At 50.4% G+C, this 15,338-nt stretch overlaps 1 protein-coding gene across 3 annotated transcripts in view; it reads left to right on the top strand.

Annotated features, from left to right (window-relative positions):
- Window positions 1-15,338, top strand: part of Atg16l1 (autophagy related 16-like 1) — a 33,085-nt gene that overhangs the window by 12,519 nt on the left and 5,228 nt on the right. Inside the window, exons 6-13 of one of the 3 annotated variants that reach the window (XM_005395353.2) lie at window positions 79-144; window positions 3,527-3,613; window positions 4,197-4,253; window positions 4,456-4,503; window positions 5,137-5,242; window positions 7,408-7,513; window positions 8,819-8,889; window positions 10,223-10,294. In XM_005395353.2, coding sequence (XP_005395410.1) covers window positions 79-144; window positions 3,527-3,613; window positions 4,197-4,253; window positions 4,456-4,503; window positions 5,137-5,242; window positions 7,408-7,513; window positions 8,819-8,889; window positions 10,223-10,294 — 613 coding nt within the window. The remainder of the gene's footprint in view (window positions 1-78; window positions 145-3,526; window positions 3,614-4,196; window positions 4,254-4,455; window positions 4,504-5,136; window positions 5,243-7,407; window positions 7,514-8,818; window positions 8,890-10,222; window positions 10,295-15,338) is intronic. The other 2 variants (XM_005395354.2, XM_005395355.2) reach the window with 2 other exon arrangements.

The raw sequence follows: 15,338 nt of genomic DNA, 5'->3' as shown, positions 1-15,338 counted from the left end.
GTGTCCCTGGAACTGGGAGAGATTGTTGCGAGAGCAAACCCCACACGGATGTGAACGGGGCTGCTTTGTTTTGAACAGGCGGCGGCAAGCACGACTCCAGAAAGAGCTTGCGGAAGCGGCGAAAGAGCCTCTGCCGGTTGAACAGTAAGTAGAAATCAGCCAATCAAAGTTCCGCTTTAATGCCTTGTCTCATTTTAAATAGTTTTATAATGCTTCTATTTTTATAAAACCACTTCTCAGGTTTTAGAAAGAGGCCTAAAAAGTTAAAGGCACAAAAGCAAAATGTAATTCTACCACCACCCAGAAAATAACAACCATTGTGTGTAAGTTCTCTGCAAATACTGTGCCATTTTACACAGGGACTTGAGGTTCCTTCTGTGTCTACTAGGGTGGGACCCGCACCCCATAGACCCTAGGGGGAACCGCTTAGTTGAGTAATAGCAACCAGTCATTTTAGTTGTATTTTGGTGTCTTCCGATTTCTCACTTAGAAATAACACAGTGGATGTGGCCTTTGATCCTGTTTCTGTTTAGTTATCTGGGCTAGATTCATAAAAAGTAAAATGGTCTGGTCATAATTTTTGGAACATGTTGCCAAATTACCTTACAAAAAACTGGTCCTGCTAGGCGTGGTGGTACACATCTGCAATCCCAGCACTCAGGAGGCTGAGGCAGGAGAATTGCTGCTGCATAGTGAGACGCTGTCTCAAAGACAAAAAGGGGGCTGGGCATATAGCTCAGTGGCACAAGTGCCTGCCTGGCAAGTGCAAGGTCCTGAGTTTGATTCCTTATCCCCCACCGCCCCCCAAAAAAGCTGTTCCTGTTTATGCACCTCATCAGCGTCAGTGGCAAGCATAAATCTAGCTTTCCTGCACACAAATCATCTCACTGTTCCCTGTTGACGCTTTAATCCCTTGTCTGCCTTTGACTGGGCCTCTCACCTTGTAAGCTGGCCTGAGGTTTGTTCTCTTACTCAGTTGTTAGTTTATGACTTTGAAGGGCAAGTTTTACCAAATCTTTGAAACATAACTGAAGTCTTAGAAATGTGAAAATGCGCCCTTGGAACAAAAGGACTTGAGTCTGTTGTGGAGCTTTTCCTAATCTGCTTGCAGGTTGGAAAATTTTTTGCTGAGATTTATAGCTTGGTTTTGAGAGAGGTGGATATTTTAGTAACAAAACTTCCTTTGCTGTAGATGGATTTCTTTTCTGTTGAAGTGTGTTTTGAAAGATAGTTTCTGAATTATTATTTGCTATTAAAATGAAGGTTTTTTCCTTATAAGTGGAGAGGAGTGGTTCAGATTCAGTTAGGAGTTAATTGGTATGAGTTTGGATTTATAAAAAAACAAAAGTTGTCCCACTAAACCTTTGCTGTAGGTAGGTATGTGTGTCTCTTGCCAGCTTGTATATGTTTTCTTAAAGCCACAAAGTAAAGTGGTTGACCCAGAAACAAGATTTAGTTCTTTAAAAAATAAGTTTACAGTTGGGTGTGGTAGTGCACGCCTGTAAGGCCAGGTCCTGAGGAGGTGGGGGTGGGAGGATGGAAAGTTTGAGACCAGCCTGGGCAACTTAGGAAGGCCCTCCCTCAAAATTAACTTTTTCAGGGGCTGGGGATTTAGCTCAGTGGCAAAGCGCCTGCCTGGCAAGCGCAAGGTCGTGAGTTCGGTTCCCGGTACTGGAGAAAAACCAAAACCAAAAAAAAAATTAACTTTTTCAGTTTTGTAGGGCAGGGTCTCACTTTGGTAGTTCAGGCTGGCTCGCACTTACTTTGTAGCCCAGGTTGGCCTTGAACTTGAGGCAGTCGTACTTTAGCCTCCTGAGTGCTCCAATAATAGTGTGCACCAGCACGCTCACTTCACTGTAAAATTGGGGGTGGTGGTGCCGGGACTGTAACTCAGTAGTAGCGCACCTGTCCAGCGGGTATGAGCCCCTGGGTTCAGTCTCTCGTACCACCACCCAAAGAAACGCTCCTGTTTACAAAAGCGTCGTTTGCCTGTTTGCCAGTTTAACCAGGTGACTGGATGAGACATGACCCTCGTGGGTCCAGCGGCCTGCCCGGGATAACGCGGGAATGGCCTATACTGGGATGCAAACTTGAGTGTCTGGCTGTAGAGGCTTTGGAAATCTGTTTGTCAAAGAGTGGAATTTCCAGGTTCAAAAGCACTGTCACCTTTGGAGGGTTTTCATAACGAGTTTAAGTTTCCTGTGCTCACAGTCCCTGTGCAGTCCCAGGTCCTCCAGGACCCGTAAAACGCTTAACATGTTCCCGCTGGCTTGAACCACTGGAGATAGGTGAGGCAGCTTATACCACTGTTGGCACTGTCCCGTGCCCCCTGATGGGACAGTCACGCGTGTGCCGCCGCCATGGTTCAGAGCTGCCCAGCAGTGAGACAGACGGGCTCACAGTGGCCTTCCTGTGAACGTGTTCAGCAGCATTGTTGGGGGCCGGGGATATAGCTCAGCGGCACGAGCGCCTGCACGCCAAGTGTAAGGTCCTGAGTTTGATCCCTGGTACCAGAAAAAAAAACAGCAGCATTGTTGGGGCTTGGCTCATTCTTGCTCTTGTGTCCGTCTGCCGAGTCGCCCTCCCATGAGCACAGGTGACACCCGCAAACTTAGATGTGTGAGGGGCAGCCCAGGAAGCTTGGGCACGGCCTGGCTGTCCCTGCTTATTTTCTTCTACATCCTGGCCAAGACTGGGACAGTAATGTGTACTCCTAGAATAAATAAAGGAAAATAAGTTTACTTTGACATGGTTTAACTTGCTGGGTAACAAAGTCTTAAGTATATATTCACATAATCCTCATTATGATTAATCACAGAAAAGGGAAAGTGTCACTTTTGAGAGCTTAAGAATCCAAGCAGTAGACGATAAATAAAGTCTTGGGCTACTGCATTTTATTTTTGTACTTCCCTACGGAGATTTCAGCTTAGCAGGAAGTCATTAAGACCAAAATAATCACTTGCCTTCCCCCTTGGTCAGGAAGACACAGCCTATAAAAACACGGAGGATGGAATTCCAGAGGTGTTTTGCATCCGGTAGAATAAACACCAGCAAAAGGAGTGTGTTCCCATGAGTGGCCAAAGTCACTCAGAATTCGATGGGCTCTCCACGTGTCCGCAGCATGGAGTGAGTGCAAGTGTGAGATGCCCGGGGTCCGAAACAGACACTGTAGTTAGTGTGCACATTTTGCTTTGGATACGTGTTCTCAGCATCTGGGTTCGAACAGATTCAGTTTCTTTTTTTTTTTTTTCAGTTTTTTTCCGGTACCGGGAACTGAACTCACGACCTTGCGCTTGCCAGGCAGGCGCTTTGCCGCTGAGCTAAACCCCCAGCCCCCAGATTCAGTTTCTTTTCCTGCTTTCCAAAGTGCCAGCTCTTCCCATTCCTCCAGCGCACCCTTCACTGCTGCCCTCCTAGCCCAGTCTCGGGTTACGTGGACTAGAAAACGGCATTGGCCTTTGCAGAGCGGGTTCGGCACAAAAGTCCTGATCAGCACAGTGACACAGCCTTGTGCCCTTCTTTCCAGGGACGATGACATTGAAGTCATTGTGGACGAGACCTCAGATCACACCGAGGAGACCTCTCCTGTGCGAACCGTCAGCAGAGCAGCCTCGTGAGTAGCGGTGTGGGCCAGGGCAGGGAGCACTGGGATGGCACTGGGACAGCACGCGCGTGCACAGGAAGGAGGAGCATAGCCTGGTGCGCCCAGACCCCGCAGCCCAGACCAGCCTCGCACGCCGCAGAGCAACGCGTGCCCCTCAGCCGCCTCCACTAGAGGGGTGGGAAGGAAGCAGAGGGCAGGTGGCCTCAGGCTTCCTGAAGACGGCCAGAATGACGGTTCCCACCCAGGGCGCTGGAGACTTGAAGCTGCCAGAGCAGCACCTGAGAGAATGGGGCCAGTTGTGAACACCCAGAAATCGCTGTGTCGGTGACAGAGTCCTGTCCAGGCTTGATTTCTGGGGAAATTCATTTCGTGCTAGGAAACCTTGTTTCTTTGAAAACCTCTAGGCTGGATTTCCCTTCTGCCTTTCCCATTATTTCCTGGCGGTTCAGACACTGTGCTGAGTCTCTCTTGGCTGGGATTTGGGAACTGCATGGGAAACGTCTTCCGGGGTACCTGTTTTTATGGGCTGTTTTGATTGATTATTGGGGCAAAATGTTTCTCAGGTTTAAACCTATCCTCCCCTCCTCTTTAGTAAGCGACTCTCGCAGCCTGCTGGAGGCCTTCTGGATTCTATCACTAATATCTTTGGGTAGGTTAGAAGACTTTCCTTTTTAAAATGTGTGTAAATGTACTTAAGCATACGTACATGGGTTGTTCTTTAAACGTGCAGCAGAATCAGTGATACAGAGTACGGATGCCTTAATTTTGGCTTTTCGTTTAGCTTCTTCCTTTTTCTTCAACTTCCTTTCTCTTAACCCTGCTGCGTGCTGACCTCTGGCCTTTCCCTTTAGTCTGTCCGACTCTCCCCTCTTGGGACATCATTCTTCCGATGCTGCCAGGTGACAACACCCTGCCCTCTCAGCCCAGCATGTGAATGTGGGTCGTTGATAACCATGCTGACCACGCTGTGCCGCCCGCAATCATATGTTCACATGCTAACCAGGACGCTTTGCATGCTCCTAGGAGTGAGTGCCGCTCGCTCCCAGCCAGCCAGGCCAGCGGAGCTCCTTGTTCGGTCCCTGCTCCTGCCAGCACTGTCTCCTTTGGCATGTGTTCAGCTCCGCCTTGACCCCATGTGTACACCGAGAGTGATTGTAACGAGGTGTAAACATCATCTTAGAGTAGTGTTAAAAACATACGAAGAGTCAACTGCTGAGCTCTTACATGAAGTGGACAGAGTTCACTAGCAGTTGATTGATAGGGTGAGCAGTTGTTCAGGGCTGCTTTTCTATGTGGTGTTGGAAGCTGTGCGTTAGCAAGCGGGAGGCCAAGGCGTACGCTGGCTTCCTTCCTTGTCGTTTGAGCGAGGGCTTCTCATCTTGTGAATCCTTTGGTTTGAGGATCTAGAAGGGAAGAGAAGCTATTGACACAAACGGTGTTGCTGAAGTGCGTTGATCTCTGAGGCCTGACAGCCTGGTGAACGGTGGTCCTCTGCCGTCCCGTCTCACACTTGCCTTTGTGTTGTTCCTTAGGAGACGCTCTGTCTCTTCCTTCCCAGTCCCCCAGGATGTCAGTGTGGACGCTCATCCTGGGCCCGGTAAAGACGTGAGGGTCCCCACCACTGCCTTGTGTGTCTTTGTGAGTATGCCCCATCCCCGCTGCCCCCTGGCTGGGCCTGGCACAGGGCTGGTGCCGAGCTTTGGCTGTTTGTGTACACCAGGCTCCTTAGACCGGCTGGCTCTGCACCTCGGCACGGGTCATATATTCTGCTCAGCTTCAGAGCACAGAATTTATTGCTGCCATCCTCTGAACCCAGACTGGCCGAGAGGGAGGCACGGGATGGGCAGCATGGGGAGTGGGACAAGGGAGAATAATGAGTCAGCGGAAAGTCAGAGGGTGGTGCAGGTGTTGCCTCCAGTTGACTCGAGTTTTGAGTGAGGTTCCAGGAGTTAGTGACAGCTGTTGGTTTCATAAATAAAAGTCCTGTTTGGTATATGACTTCGGCCATGCAGAGCCTGTGATTGGCAGCAGGACACAACCCTGGACAGAGGCCACTGTGATACCAGGACTGTCACTTGGAGGTCAGAGCTGGGTCGTGGTACTAACAGACAATCTGTGCCCCCCTCTGGGTCACCAAGCAGAAAGTGACTCAGCCTGGGGAGGGGCCCAGTGCCAGGCTTGAGGCTGTCGGCCCTGGGAAGACGGAAGGGCGATGTGAAGCGCTCGGAGCTGGCCTGGAGCTCTGGCAGGGGGGCGCGGGTGCGGTTGGCCATGGAGGCTCCTGTCTGCGGATGGGAAGACTTGCTGTGGAGAGGGCTAGCTAGCTGGTGAGCACCGTCCAGGCGTGGGGAACCCTGCTGACAGGGAGGCATTTCCACAAACACGGTGAGCTGCCTTGGCTTCTGAGTAGAGTCCCAAGTTGGAGGAGGAGTTGGACTGGGCACGCAAGGCCCCTCCGCAGCCCACCCTGCTCCTGTGATCCCACAGTGGGCCCGCGCACGTCATGGAGGTCGATGATGATTGGTAAAAGGTCTGATGCACTGAACGTCACCGTCCTCTCCTGGCCTCAGCTCCCAGCAGCCCGTCGTGTTTCCTGGTACAGTTAAGTCATGTGCACGGGGCAGCGGGGCAGCTGACACGCAGGGACCCTGTTGGCGTGTGTTCCTGAGAGAGAGCGGTTCACGGCCTACCCGGGTCCAACATGACCTCTTGCACAGGAGCGTGACGAGGGCTGGAGGGCGTGACAGTGCATGATCTCAAGTTTTCAATCTGAGACCTCCAGGGGGAAAGGCATTCTTTTTAGAAAATGGGAAAATTACACAGCGGTAAAAAGTCTGGTGAGCTGTCTGTCAGATTCTCAGCAGCCAGGGAAGGTGAGAGATCTGTCAGCAAGGTGCCACTCCTTTCCCAGCCCGTCAGAGGTGCTTTCTGTGTGCGTGTCTTCTGGGGCAGTTCCCCACAGCGACTTCATCCAGAACTATTTCCGCCCGCGTCCCCATTGTGGGAGTGGGCTACTGGGATGTCTTCCGAGGCTTCCTCCCTTCCCGAACGAGGTGCTTTCCTACCTGGCTCCTCTCCTCAGCCACACGTGCCGTCTTTTTAGCCCAGTTGTTCCCATGTTGATGTTCAGTCCTGGAGATGTTCTGGGAAGCATTTTAAATGCGTGTGAAATGACAGCTGATACAAGCATTGATGGCCTAAAGCATTTCTGTACATGAGCAGACTGAGACTTCACAGCAAGAAGAACTTGGTGGAGGTCACAGCGCTGGCACGGGGTGGTGCCGTAATGTCCCCACAGAGAACTCCTTGGGTTCTATTGTAGCACGGCAGGTGTCTGGCGGTAGGACCGGCGCCTGTGCATATCAGGAGTTGTCAAGGAAGCTTTGCCACGCAAGGCTGTGTGCTACACTTTATTCAGATATGTTGCGCTTAATATTAACTAATAAGCTAGTGATAGAGGGAAATGGAATAATCTGGAACAAAAGGGGCATTTTAATTCTAGACATATTTTTAAACTAATAGGATTATTGAGATGTCTTTCTTAGAAAAATAAAATTAAAAACAAAGGCAAATTTTAGGCAGGTGGTCTGCCCTGGCTCGGGGTCCCGAGAAGGTTGTGCTGTAACTGTAAGATGGTGCTAGAGTCAGCCACAGGAGACCCGGGCGAAGAGGCCACTTTAGTCCAGGTTTGGGCCCGCCGCCGTCTCGGGACGCGTTCCTCGCTTTGAGTTGGGTATTTGGGTGTGTGTCTTGCGCTTGCAGATGGTAAAGCTTGGGCTTGAAACTGCTCGCTTGTCTTGCAGGACGCACATGACGGGGAAGTGAACGCCGTGCAGTTCAGCCCGGGCTCCCGGGTGCTGGCGACGGGAGGCATGGACCGCAGGGTTAAGCTGTGGGAAGTGTTTGGAGGTGAGAGCCCCTCAGACTGCGGAATAGGGCTGTGCTGTGGCAGCCGGTTGACCTTGCTTGCAGACACTCGGAGTCGCTCCTTGAGTTATTTATCTTAAAACACAAAGCGTTGTATGGAAGGAGTCATCTGACCAAAGCATCGTTAGCGTTTCGGTTTCTTTTTACATCTGAGTAGATGCATGCTGTGATTTCCCAAGTAGTGGCAGAGAAGACTGCCGTTACGGATCCACCTAGTTAGAAAGTCTTAGGTAGTTTTCCTCACGCTTAGCAGAACATTTGCAAAACAGCGTCAGTGTCAGAAGAAAAGTTAAATCTGTTTAATTAAGACTGCACATTAACTGAATATATGCACCGTGACAGCCTAGAAAAGGTATGTCTAAGCTTGGGAAAGAGGAGTACTCCCTAAGAGAAAGTGCCGGAGCCAGTGGAGGGGTGCAAGCCCCTCCAAACTCGGATGTGGGGCGTGGCTTAGTTTTGGCATCTTCCAAATCTTCCAGATCCTGCTGAATACATGTATATCGTTACTAAGCGTTAGGGAGTAAGGCCAAAGGTTCTTTGGAAACCACTCTGGGTTTGTAACTTTAAAGAGGGTTTGGGTGGAGGTCAGTACTAAAACAGTTCCCCAGCATGTACAACGAATGCTCCATCCCAGCACCACTAAATAAATAAATAAATATTTAAATATTTTTTAAAGTTTCTGATCACATCTTAGGGAAAATTACTACCTCATGGATTCTGAAGTACAGTGGTCAGTTTCTGCAGAGTGGTAGTTGGCACAGACACTGATCAAACCCAAAGATTAATGTTAGTGAAGTAGAAAAAGTGACTGCGAAATAGTGGAACTAAATAAGCTGAATCTCAAGTTTGATTGACATGTTTTATAAAATCCTATACTTTCCTCTTTGTGAGGGAATTAATAACTAAATGTCTTAAAGAATGTTCTAAAAAAAACAAGAACATTCTAAGAACACACATACAGCTAGGCATGGTGGCACACGCCAATTATCCTAGCACTCAGGAGGCTGAGGCGGAAGATTGCTGTGAGTTGGAGGCCAGCCTGAACTCTGCAGCGAGATCCTGTCGCAGAATGAATCCAAGAAAGAACACATACAAATACCAGAGTCTGCATCTACTTAAAAATTGTTAGAGACTAGTAGTATATTTGGTCTTTTGTATTGTTTGTCCTACTGTTTGATTCTGTAAAGGTGCAGGAAAGCTCCTGTTGTGACAAAGTAATTGTCTTGCACTAAGATTCAGTCACTTGACATAATGTCCTGTCTTTTTCAATCCTTTCTCTTTGTACAGACAAATGTGAGTTCAAGGGTGCCCTATCTGGCAGTAATGCTGGAATTACAAGCATTGAATTTGATAGTGCTGTAAGTATCTAGTATCTGTGACTTCAGAGGTTCTTGAAGAACAACCCTATGACATTTGCTTGTGTTTGTTTGTTTTGAGATAGATTCAGCTATGTAGTCCAGGCTGGCCTTGAACTCATTATGTAGCCCAGCCTGGCTTTAGAACTCACAGTGATCCTCCTGCCTCAGCCTCCCAAGTGCTGGGATTATAGGTATGCGCCACCACGCCCAGCAAGACATCTGATTCTTGGAATTAAAAAGTAACTGACCTGGTTTCTCTGCTATTCTCTGTATCTTAAGTCAAACCCATGTTGTTAGCTGAGCTTGGTGGCACACACCTGTTATCCCAGCACTTGGAAGGCTGAGGCAGGAAGCAATCACGTCAGCCTGACTACACAGCAGGGCCCTGTCTCAAAAAACAACAAAAATCCATCTTGTTAAAGAAAGGGGGACATGGACGTTAGAACTGGTAGGTACACAAACTGTGACAAACCCTGAGGTGTAATTTGTGCGAAAAGCTGTAATGTTCCCAAGTCCATTTCACAGCCGTGTTTTGTGTGTTCAGATGCTGCGCTGTAGTGGCCAGCGTGATCCCTGCCTTTAGGGAATTCCGTTCAAGTGAGCAGTGTACCAGCACGAGCTGCAGGGGTTGTACTGAGGTGATGTGAGGTGGAGCAGCTGAGGGTCCCTCCTGGGGTGAGGCCTAGGGAGGCAAACGGGCAGTTGGAAGCCAGGCAGGCTCTACGTAGTGCCGGTGGTGGGAGCCAGGGCCCTGCGCGTGCTGACAAGCACCGAGTCTCATCCCCAGCCCAGGCAGCTTCTGCAAAGTGGTGGGCGTCGAGTTCTGGCGTGACTGGCAGTGTCGGAGTCGGTTAGGAAAGGCGGGACTGCAGTGAACGGTGTGTTCGGGCTCCTGCAGAGCAGATCCAGGCCCAGTGGGTGCTTGGGCAGGGGGCTGGAGAGGAGAGAGGCGGAGCTGGACGCTTGGGAGGAGGATGCTCTTGAGAGCGATCACTGGGCGATGGGGCAAGCAAAGAGCATCGGTCGGTCCCTCTGGGCTTTCTGGCTTGGGTTGTGTGTAGGGAATTGGCCTTCACTGTTGCCGGCAGGGCGAGTGGGGAGGGAGCAGCTGTGTGGAACTTGAGGTGTCCGCACGCAGGTGGAGTGTAGCCGGAGGGCTGGGTTGGAAGATGCGTGCGGAGGGCTGGGTTGGAAGATGCGTGCGGAGGGCTGGGTTGGAAGATGCGTGCGTTGACGTGCTGGGGTACTTGTTGGTGTTCAGACTAGGTGTGTAACGTTAGGCGTCTGCACCTTGGGTGGGCTAAAAGTTGTTTTTCCTTTCTTTATCCCTAAGGGAGCTTACCTCTTAGCAGCTTCAAATGACTTCGCAAGCCGGATCTGGACTGTGGATGATCATCGGTTACGGGTAAGGTGCTGTTGAGAACACTGCGCGCTGTGAAGGTGCAAAACACAGAAAAAGCAGCAGACGACAGGATTTATGTGTGACTCCCTGAGCGTCGTTCTTCCTTCACCCTTTCCTCGCTGGGAAACTGAGGTTTCTGCCCCACCCCCTCGCCTTGTCCGGCATTCGGTTTTAACACCACAGTAAGAGCCTCAGCTTTCCGAGAACCCCTGTTCATAAGAACTGGATGAGACAGCAGCTTCAGCTGAGCGGCACAGGTTTTAGTCCAGCACGTGAGTTGTGGATCCTAGGCCCTAACCCTGAAAGTCGCCTCGTAGGGCGTAGCTGGACGGTGGGATGTACAAGTAGGGGTGGACAGTCACACCTCAGTTCTCACTGCTGTGGCACTTGTCACATTCAGCACGAGACGCGCAAGCAAGAACGGGGCAGTGTTGGTGGCCCTGCGACTCTGCCCTTTCCGGTTGAAGGGGTCTGTGTGGTGCTCGCTGTGCTTCTGATGCAGTGAAACAGCTCCTAAAGGGGAAACGGGACAGGTGTAGAGGGAGGACAGTGGGGTTGATACTGAGGAAATCGTGCATTTGAACCCGACTTGATACCCAAGACAAAGCCCAAAAACTGATGGTTGTGTCGCTTGTGTTCTAACAGGAAAATCAAAAGCTGTGGCTTAATCTGCAGAGATTCTTGTTGTTGTTCGTTTTTGGAGAAAAGTCTTGTTCTGTAGCTCGGGTTGAGATCTTTCTGCCTCGGCCTGCAGAGTGCTGGGATTACAGGCTGAAAGATGTTTTTTCTCCTTGAGTTTGAATGAGTTGTGACATAGCTCATTAGATAAAATCACTGAAATACACAGTGCAGGGTACCGCTAGTGTTGGTTGGCATTTTACCAAAAGTGGGGCACAGCCGGCTGGCACAGGCTGTTTCTTACTAGAAAACGGCAAGGTGAACCCTTACATCTGCAGGGAGGCGGGGTCTGCGAGGTAGCTTTGTCGTGACCTCCCCGGGTGGTGCAGGCGCAAAGGTAGAAGACACTTCAGAAACCAGTTAGCTTCCCATAGGAGGCTTTCCGTTCCCCGGGCCAGATGCTGGAAATGTACAGTAGCAGGTGCCAGCCAGTACCTAGAGGTTAGGCATTCTTGATACTCAGCTGGATAGATCGGAATCCTGCAGAGCCTGAGCCCCGAGGATAACGCAGGAAGGTGTCAGAGTGCTGAGGAGCCTACCTCGGCTCTGGCTTGACGTGGGCTGCTCGAGACCTGCCGGGGGTCATCTCTTCAGCTCCCAGTTGTCATTGCAGCTCTGCACAGGGAGGGTGCCCAGCAGCACTAGTGCTGTGCTGTGAATGGCCTAAAGGGAGGAGATCTTCCCGAGTGACTGCTCTGTGGGAGACCCGGTGCCAGGCAGGCACTGTGCTGCAGAGCTATAAATGTTAGTGTGTTACTGCTTTCGGTCCTTCGGGAGGCAAGGCGAGGTGGGTAGATGAGGAAACTTAGGCTCAAGTACACCAACAAAGGCCTAAAGTCATGCTGCTAAGAAGTGTAAGAATTTGAGCCGGCTGTGCATGTGATCCTAGCCGTGAACTCAAGGCCAGTCTGAACTACGTGGTGAGACCTGTCTCAAAGGTTAAGAAACGACAACAGATTAGAACTTGTGGGCTGAGGATGTAGCTGAGCAGCATAGTGCCTACCTGGTAAGCACAAAGCACTGAGTTGGATTCCTGTTGTGTCCTCCCCACCCCGCAAAAAAGGAATTTGAATTAAGGCCTGGAGTCTTTCCTGTGTTTAACTGGTCTGGATTGTTCTGGAAGAGTGAAGTGACTACTTGTTGAAGAGGCACCGACAGGCTGGCTTAGCTTCAGCCCGGGGAAGAGGACAGGAAACAGTTGTGCGCACTGCTGTTTTTCCGCTGGTGAAAGAGTCGTTCTGTACAGGTGGGCATCGAGTTTTAGACCTAGGGAGGCAGTGAGCTGGCTGAAAAGGTGACCGGGCCTCGCTGCAGAGGGGGCCTTCGCCAGACAGCTGGTGTCGGGGTGCCAGGCGGACAGGTGGATGGGAATGACTATGTCCTGCCAGGGCGGTGGCCTCCCGTGCTAGGCCAGCTTGCGGCTGCCTTGGTGTCTGGTCCCTAAGTGAGAGTGCAGGGAGCTGGTGGCCTTCAGCCAGCTCTGTGCTCCCAGGAGTCTCCGATTAACCAGGGTGAAGAACAGGTGCTCCCTAGCATAGGAGGCTGTGACTTCCACACCCTCACCGACAGATGGCTTTAGAGGATGTGCATGGGCTGTCTGTCTGTCGTGTCTGTCACTAAGCATGTGGGCACTGCACAAGGCCGCTCAGTATCTCAGCTTTTGTGATAAGGATAAGGCAGTGGTGTGGGGAGAGACCAAAATTCGAGAAGCAGCTGGTTGGGGCCTTGTTTAAAACCCTCCTGCTAAGTACATCGTGGAAACAGCCCTCTGTAATGCCTCCCCTCAGGACTGGAGTGGACTGCCAGGCCACCTGGCCGCCCTGTTGGACACCCCTGGGTGCTGACCGCGCCTGTTCGCTTCTCTGGCAGAAGGCAGAGATGGCCACAGTAGGGGCTGGCTGGGGAACAGATGGTGGCTCTTACTTCCGAGCCCAGGCGAGCTACTTCTGCGTTCCTCCGGGCCGGAGCCCCGGGTTGATGTCAGTCTGCGAAGGTCACCTGAATGGCAGTTTGTGTTTAGAAATAGTGATCTGGACGTGGGGTTTTGCCTCAAGGCCCAGCAAAAACTTGTGCACAACCTAAAGGGAGTGTTAAATACAAACTTCAGAAACCCCGTGCAGATCGTAGAGTTTTAAATATGTCCAGCTCAGTTTCAAGGAGACTGATAAAGGCGAATGGGTACGTGCGGGAGCCCGGCTCCCTCCCACTGAGCGTGGAGGTGGCAGCTGCGGCTGAGTGCGCTGGGTTTGAGGTGGGCTGAAGCGGACACCAAGCCAGCGGCAAAGGGCCAGGGAAGGTCTCTTCCCTTTATTTCCTTAGTCCAGCCATTCTGGAACTGGATCCGAAGAACGGTGTGCATGCATGGGTGTTTGTTGCCAAATCGTTTGTGACAGTGACTTACTGTTTGCTGGCAAGGGAGGTTGTCGTTTAAATTACAGGCCCACCATGAGGCCGAAGCTGTGGGTAGTGACAGAAGACACCTAAAGAACAGAGATGCGGAGAGGATACAGGAGGCCTGGGCTGTGAACTGACCCGAGCAGTCCCATCTCTGGGAGTGGCGCTGGGAACTCAGTCTAGTGTAGTAACTACAGGAGGGTCTTTTGTTTTTATTTATTGCCTGTTTCATTTTAATCACAGCAAGTATCACAATTTTTTGTGAAGAGCAGCGTCTGTTTCTAACAAAGTAAGACTAAACAAAACATCTGTCAGGACTGGGTCTGTATGGTTAAACTTATGTTCCTAGACTCCTCCCCTGGAGTTAACCATGTATTCAGCCAGCGTTGCCCACATTCCTTCTGTGTATCAGGCCCTTTTCCAGAAACCGGGATAGAGAGTTTCTAACCTTGCCAGGTGTGGTGGCACACAACTGTAATCCCCAGCACTCTGGGAAGCTGAGGCAGGAGGATCACTGTGAGTTCGAGGCTGGCCTGGGCTACATAGTGAGTTCAAGTCCAGCCTGAACTGCATACTGAAACCCTATCTCAAAAAGATTTTTAAAAAAGTTTGTGTCCTTGAAACAAAAAGAAACTACATCAGGGATTGATAAATACTTTGAAGAAAAGTACTGTGTGATAGTAGGGGCTGCTGGAGAGAGGTTCACATATACTGACCACTGTTTTTCAGTATCCATTCTTCCCACCCGCTGTGTTAGAAATTGGAACACCTGCGGCGTGGTGGCACAGGTCTGCAATCCTCCCAAGGCAGGGGCATCACCGTGAATTCGAGGCCAGCCGTGCTACATAGTGATACCATTTCAGAACCTTAAAAAGGGACCCTTAGCTTGGTGTGGCCTTGTGAGTCCTGGTCCGAAGCAAATGTCAGTTTGAAGCAAATGTCAGTTTGTCAGTGATGTGAAAGTGAGCTAAAAGGGTAGGGTGGAGTGGTTTTTATTTCTTCCTCATTTCTTACTGGGATACAGAGTAATGGCTTGAGTCCTTGAATTCAAAGATTTTTTTTTTTTATTTTATTTTTTTTTTGGTCTTTTTGAGCTATGCAGTTCAGGCTGGCCTTGAGCTCACTTTGCAACACAGGCTGGCCTCGAATTCCCAACAGTCCTCCTGCCTCAGCCTCTCAAGTGCTTGGATTACAGGCATACGCCCCCATACCCAGCTCAGAGATCTTTTAAAGGCATTCTTTTTTAATTAGACAACATCAGTGACTACCTTCTGAACCTTTGGGATGTTTCATATATTTTTTTAATTTATTTTAAAAATAAGACAAACATATTAACAAACAGACATCCATTTACAAACTGGCATAAGAACAGTACAAACAATACAGAGTTAGAGACAAAGTTGTAGGAAATTAACAGTGGTTGTTGTGTTACGTATTGATATCTTCAAAGTGGTGTCTCAGGAAAACAAATGGAATGTTACATATATAAAAAATGTGGAGCCAAATGTGGCACACACCTGTCCTCCCAGTACCTAGGAGGCTGAGGCAAGTTTGAGGCCAGCCTGGACTATGTGGCAAGACTCTGTCTCCAAAAAAAGTAGCTGGTCGCTTAGCTAGATGTGGTACATGCCTGTAATCCCAGGACTCAGGGAGGTGGAGCAGGAAGATAGCAAGTTCAAGCTCAGCCTGTACAACTTATCAAGACTCTGTCCCTAGAAAAATAAGTAAATAGGAAGATAGAAAGGAAGGACGGACTTGGGATGTAACTTCGCGCAGCAGCCTTGGGTTCCATCTCCAGTGATGCCGACCCCCTCGTTGCCCAGTTGCCCGCACTGAGAGGAGAGTGATGAGGAATAAGTAATACAAGGGCTCACAGCCCAGGTCCCCTCCAGTGGTTCTGTGGTGGGCCCAGGGGCGGCTGACACGCGGTGAGGCCCCTTCTGTGTCCCTGCTGGGCTCTGGGGAGGCACTGCAG

The sequence above is a fragment of the Chinchilla lanigera genome, unplaced genomic scaffold (assembly GCF_000276665.1).
Source record: "Chinchilla lanigera isolate Chin_1 unplaced genomic scaffold, ChiLan1.0 scaffold00052, whole genome shotgun sequence".
Taxonomy (NCBI): domain Eukaryota; kingdom Metazoa; phylum Chordata; class Mammalia; order Rodentia; family Chinchillidae; genus Chinchilla; species Chinchilla lanigera.
The sequence above is the reverse complement of the archived record's forward strand: the minus strand, read 5'-3'. Positions and strand labels throughout refer to the sequence as shown.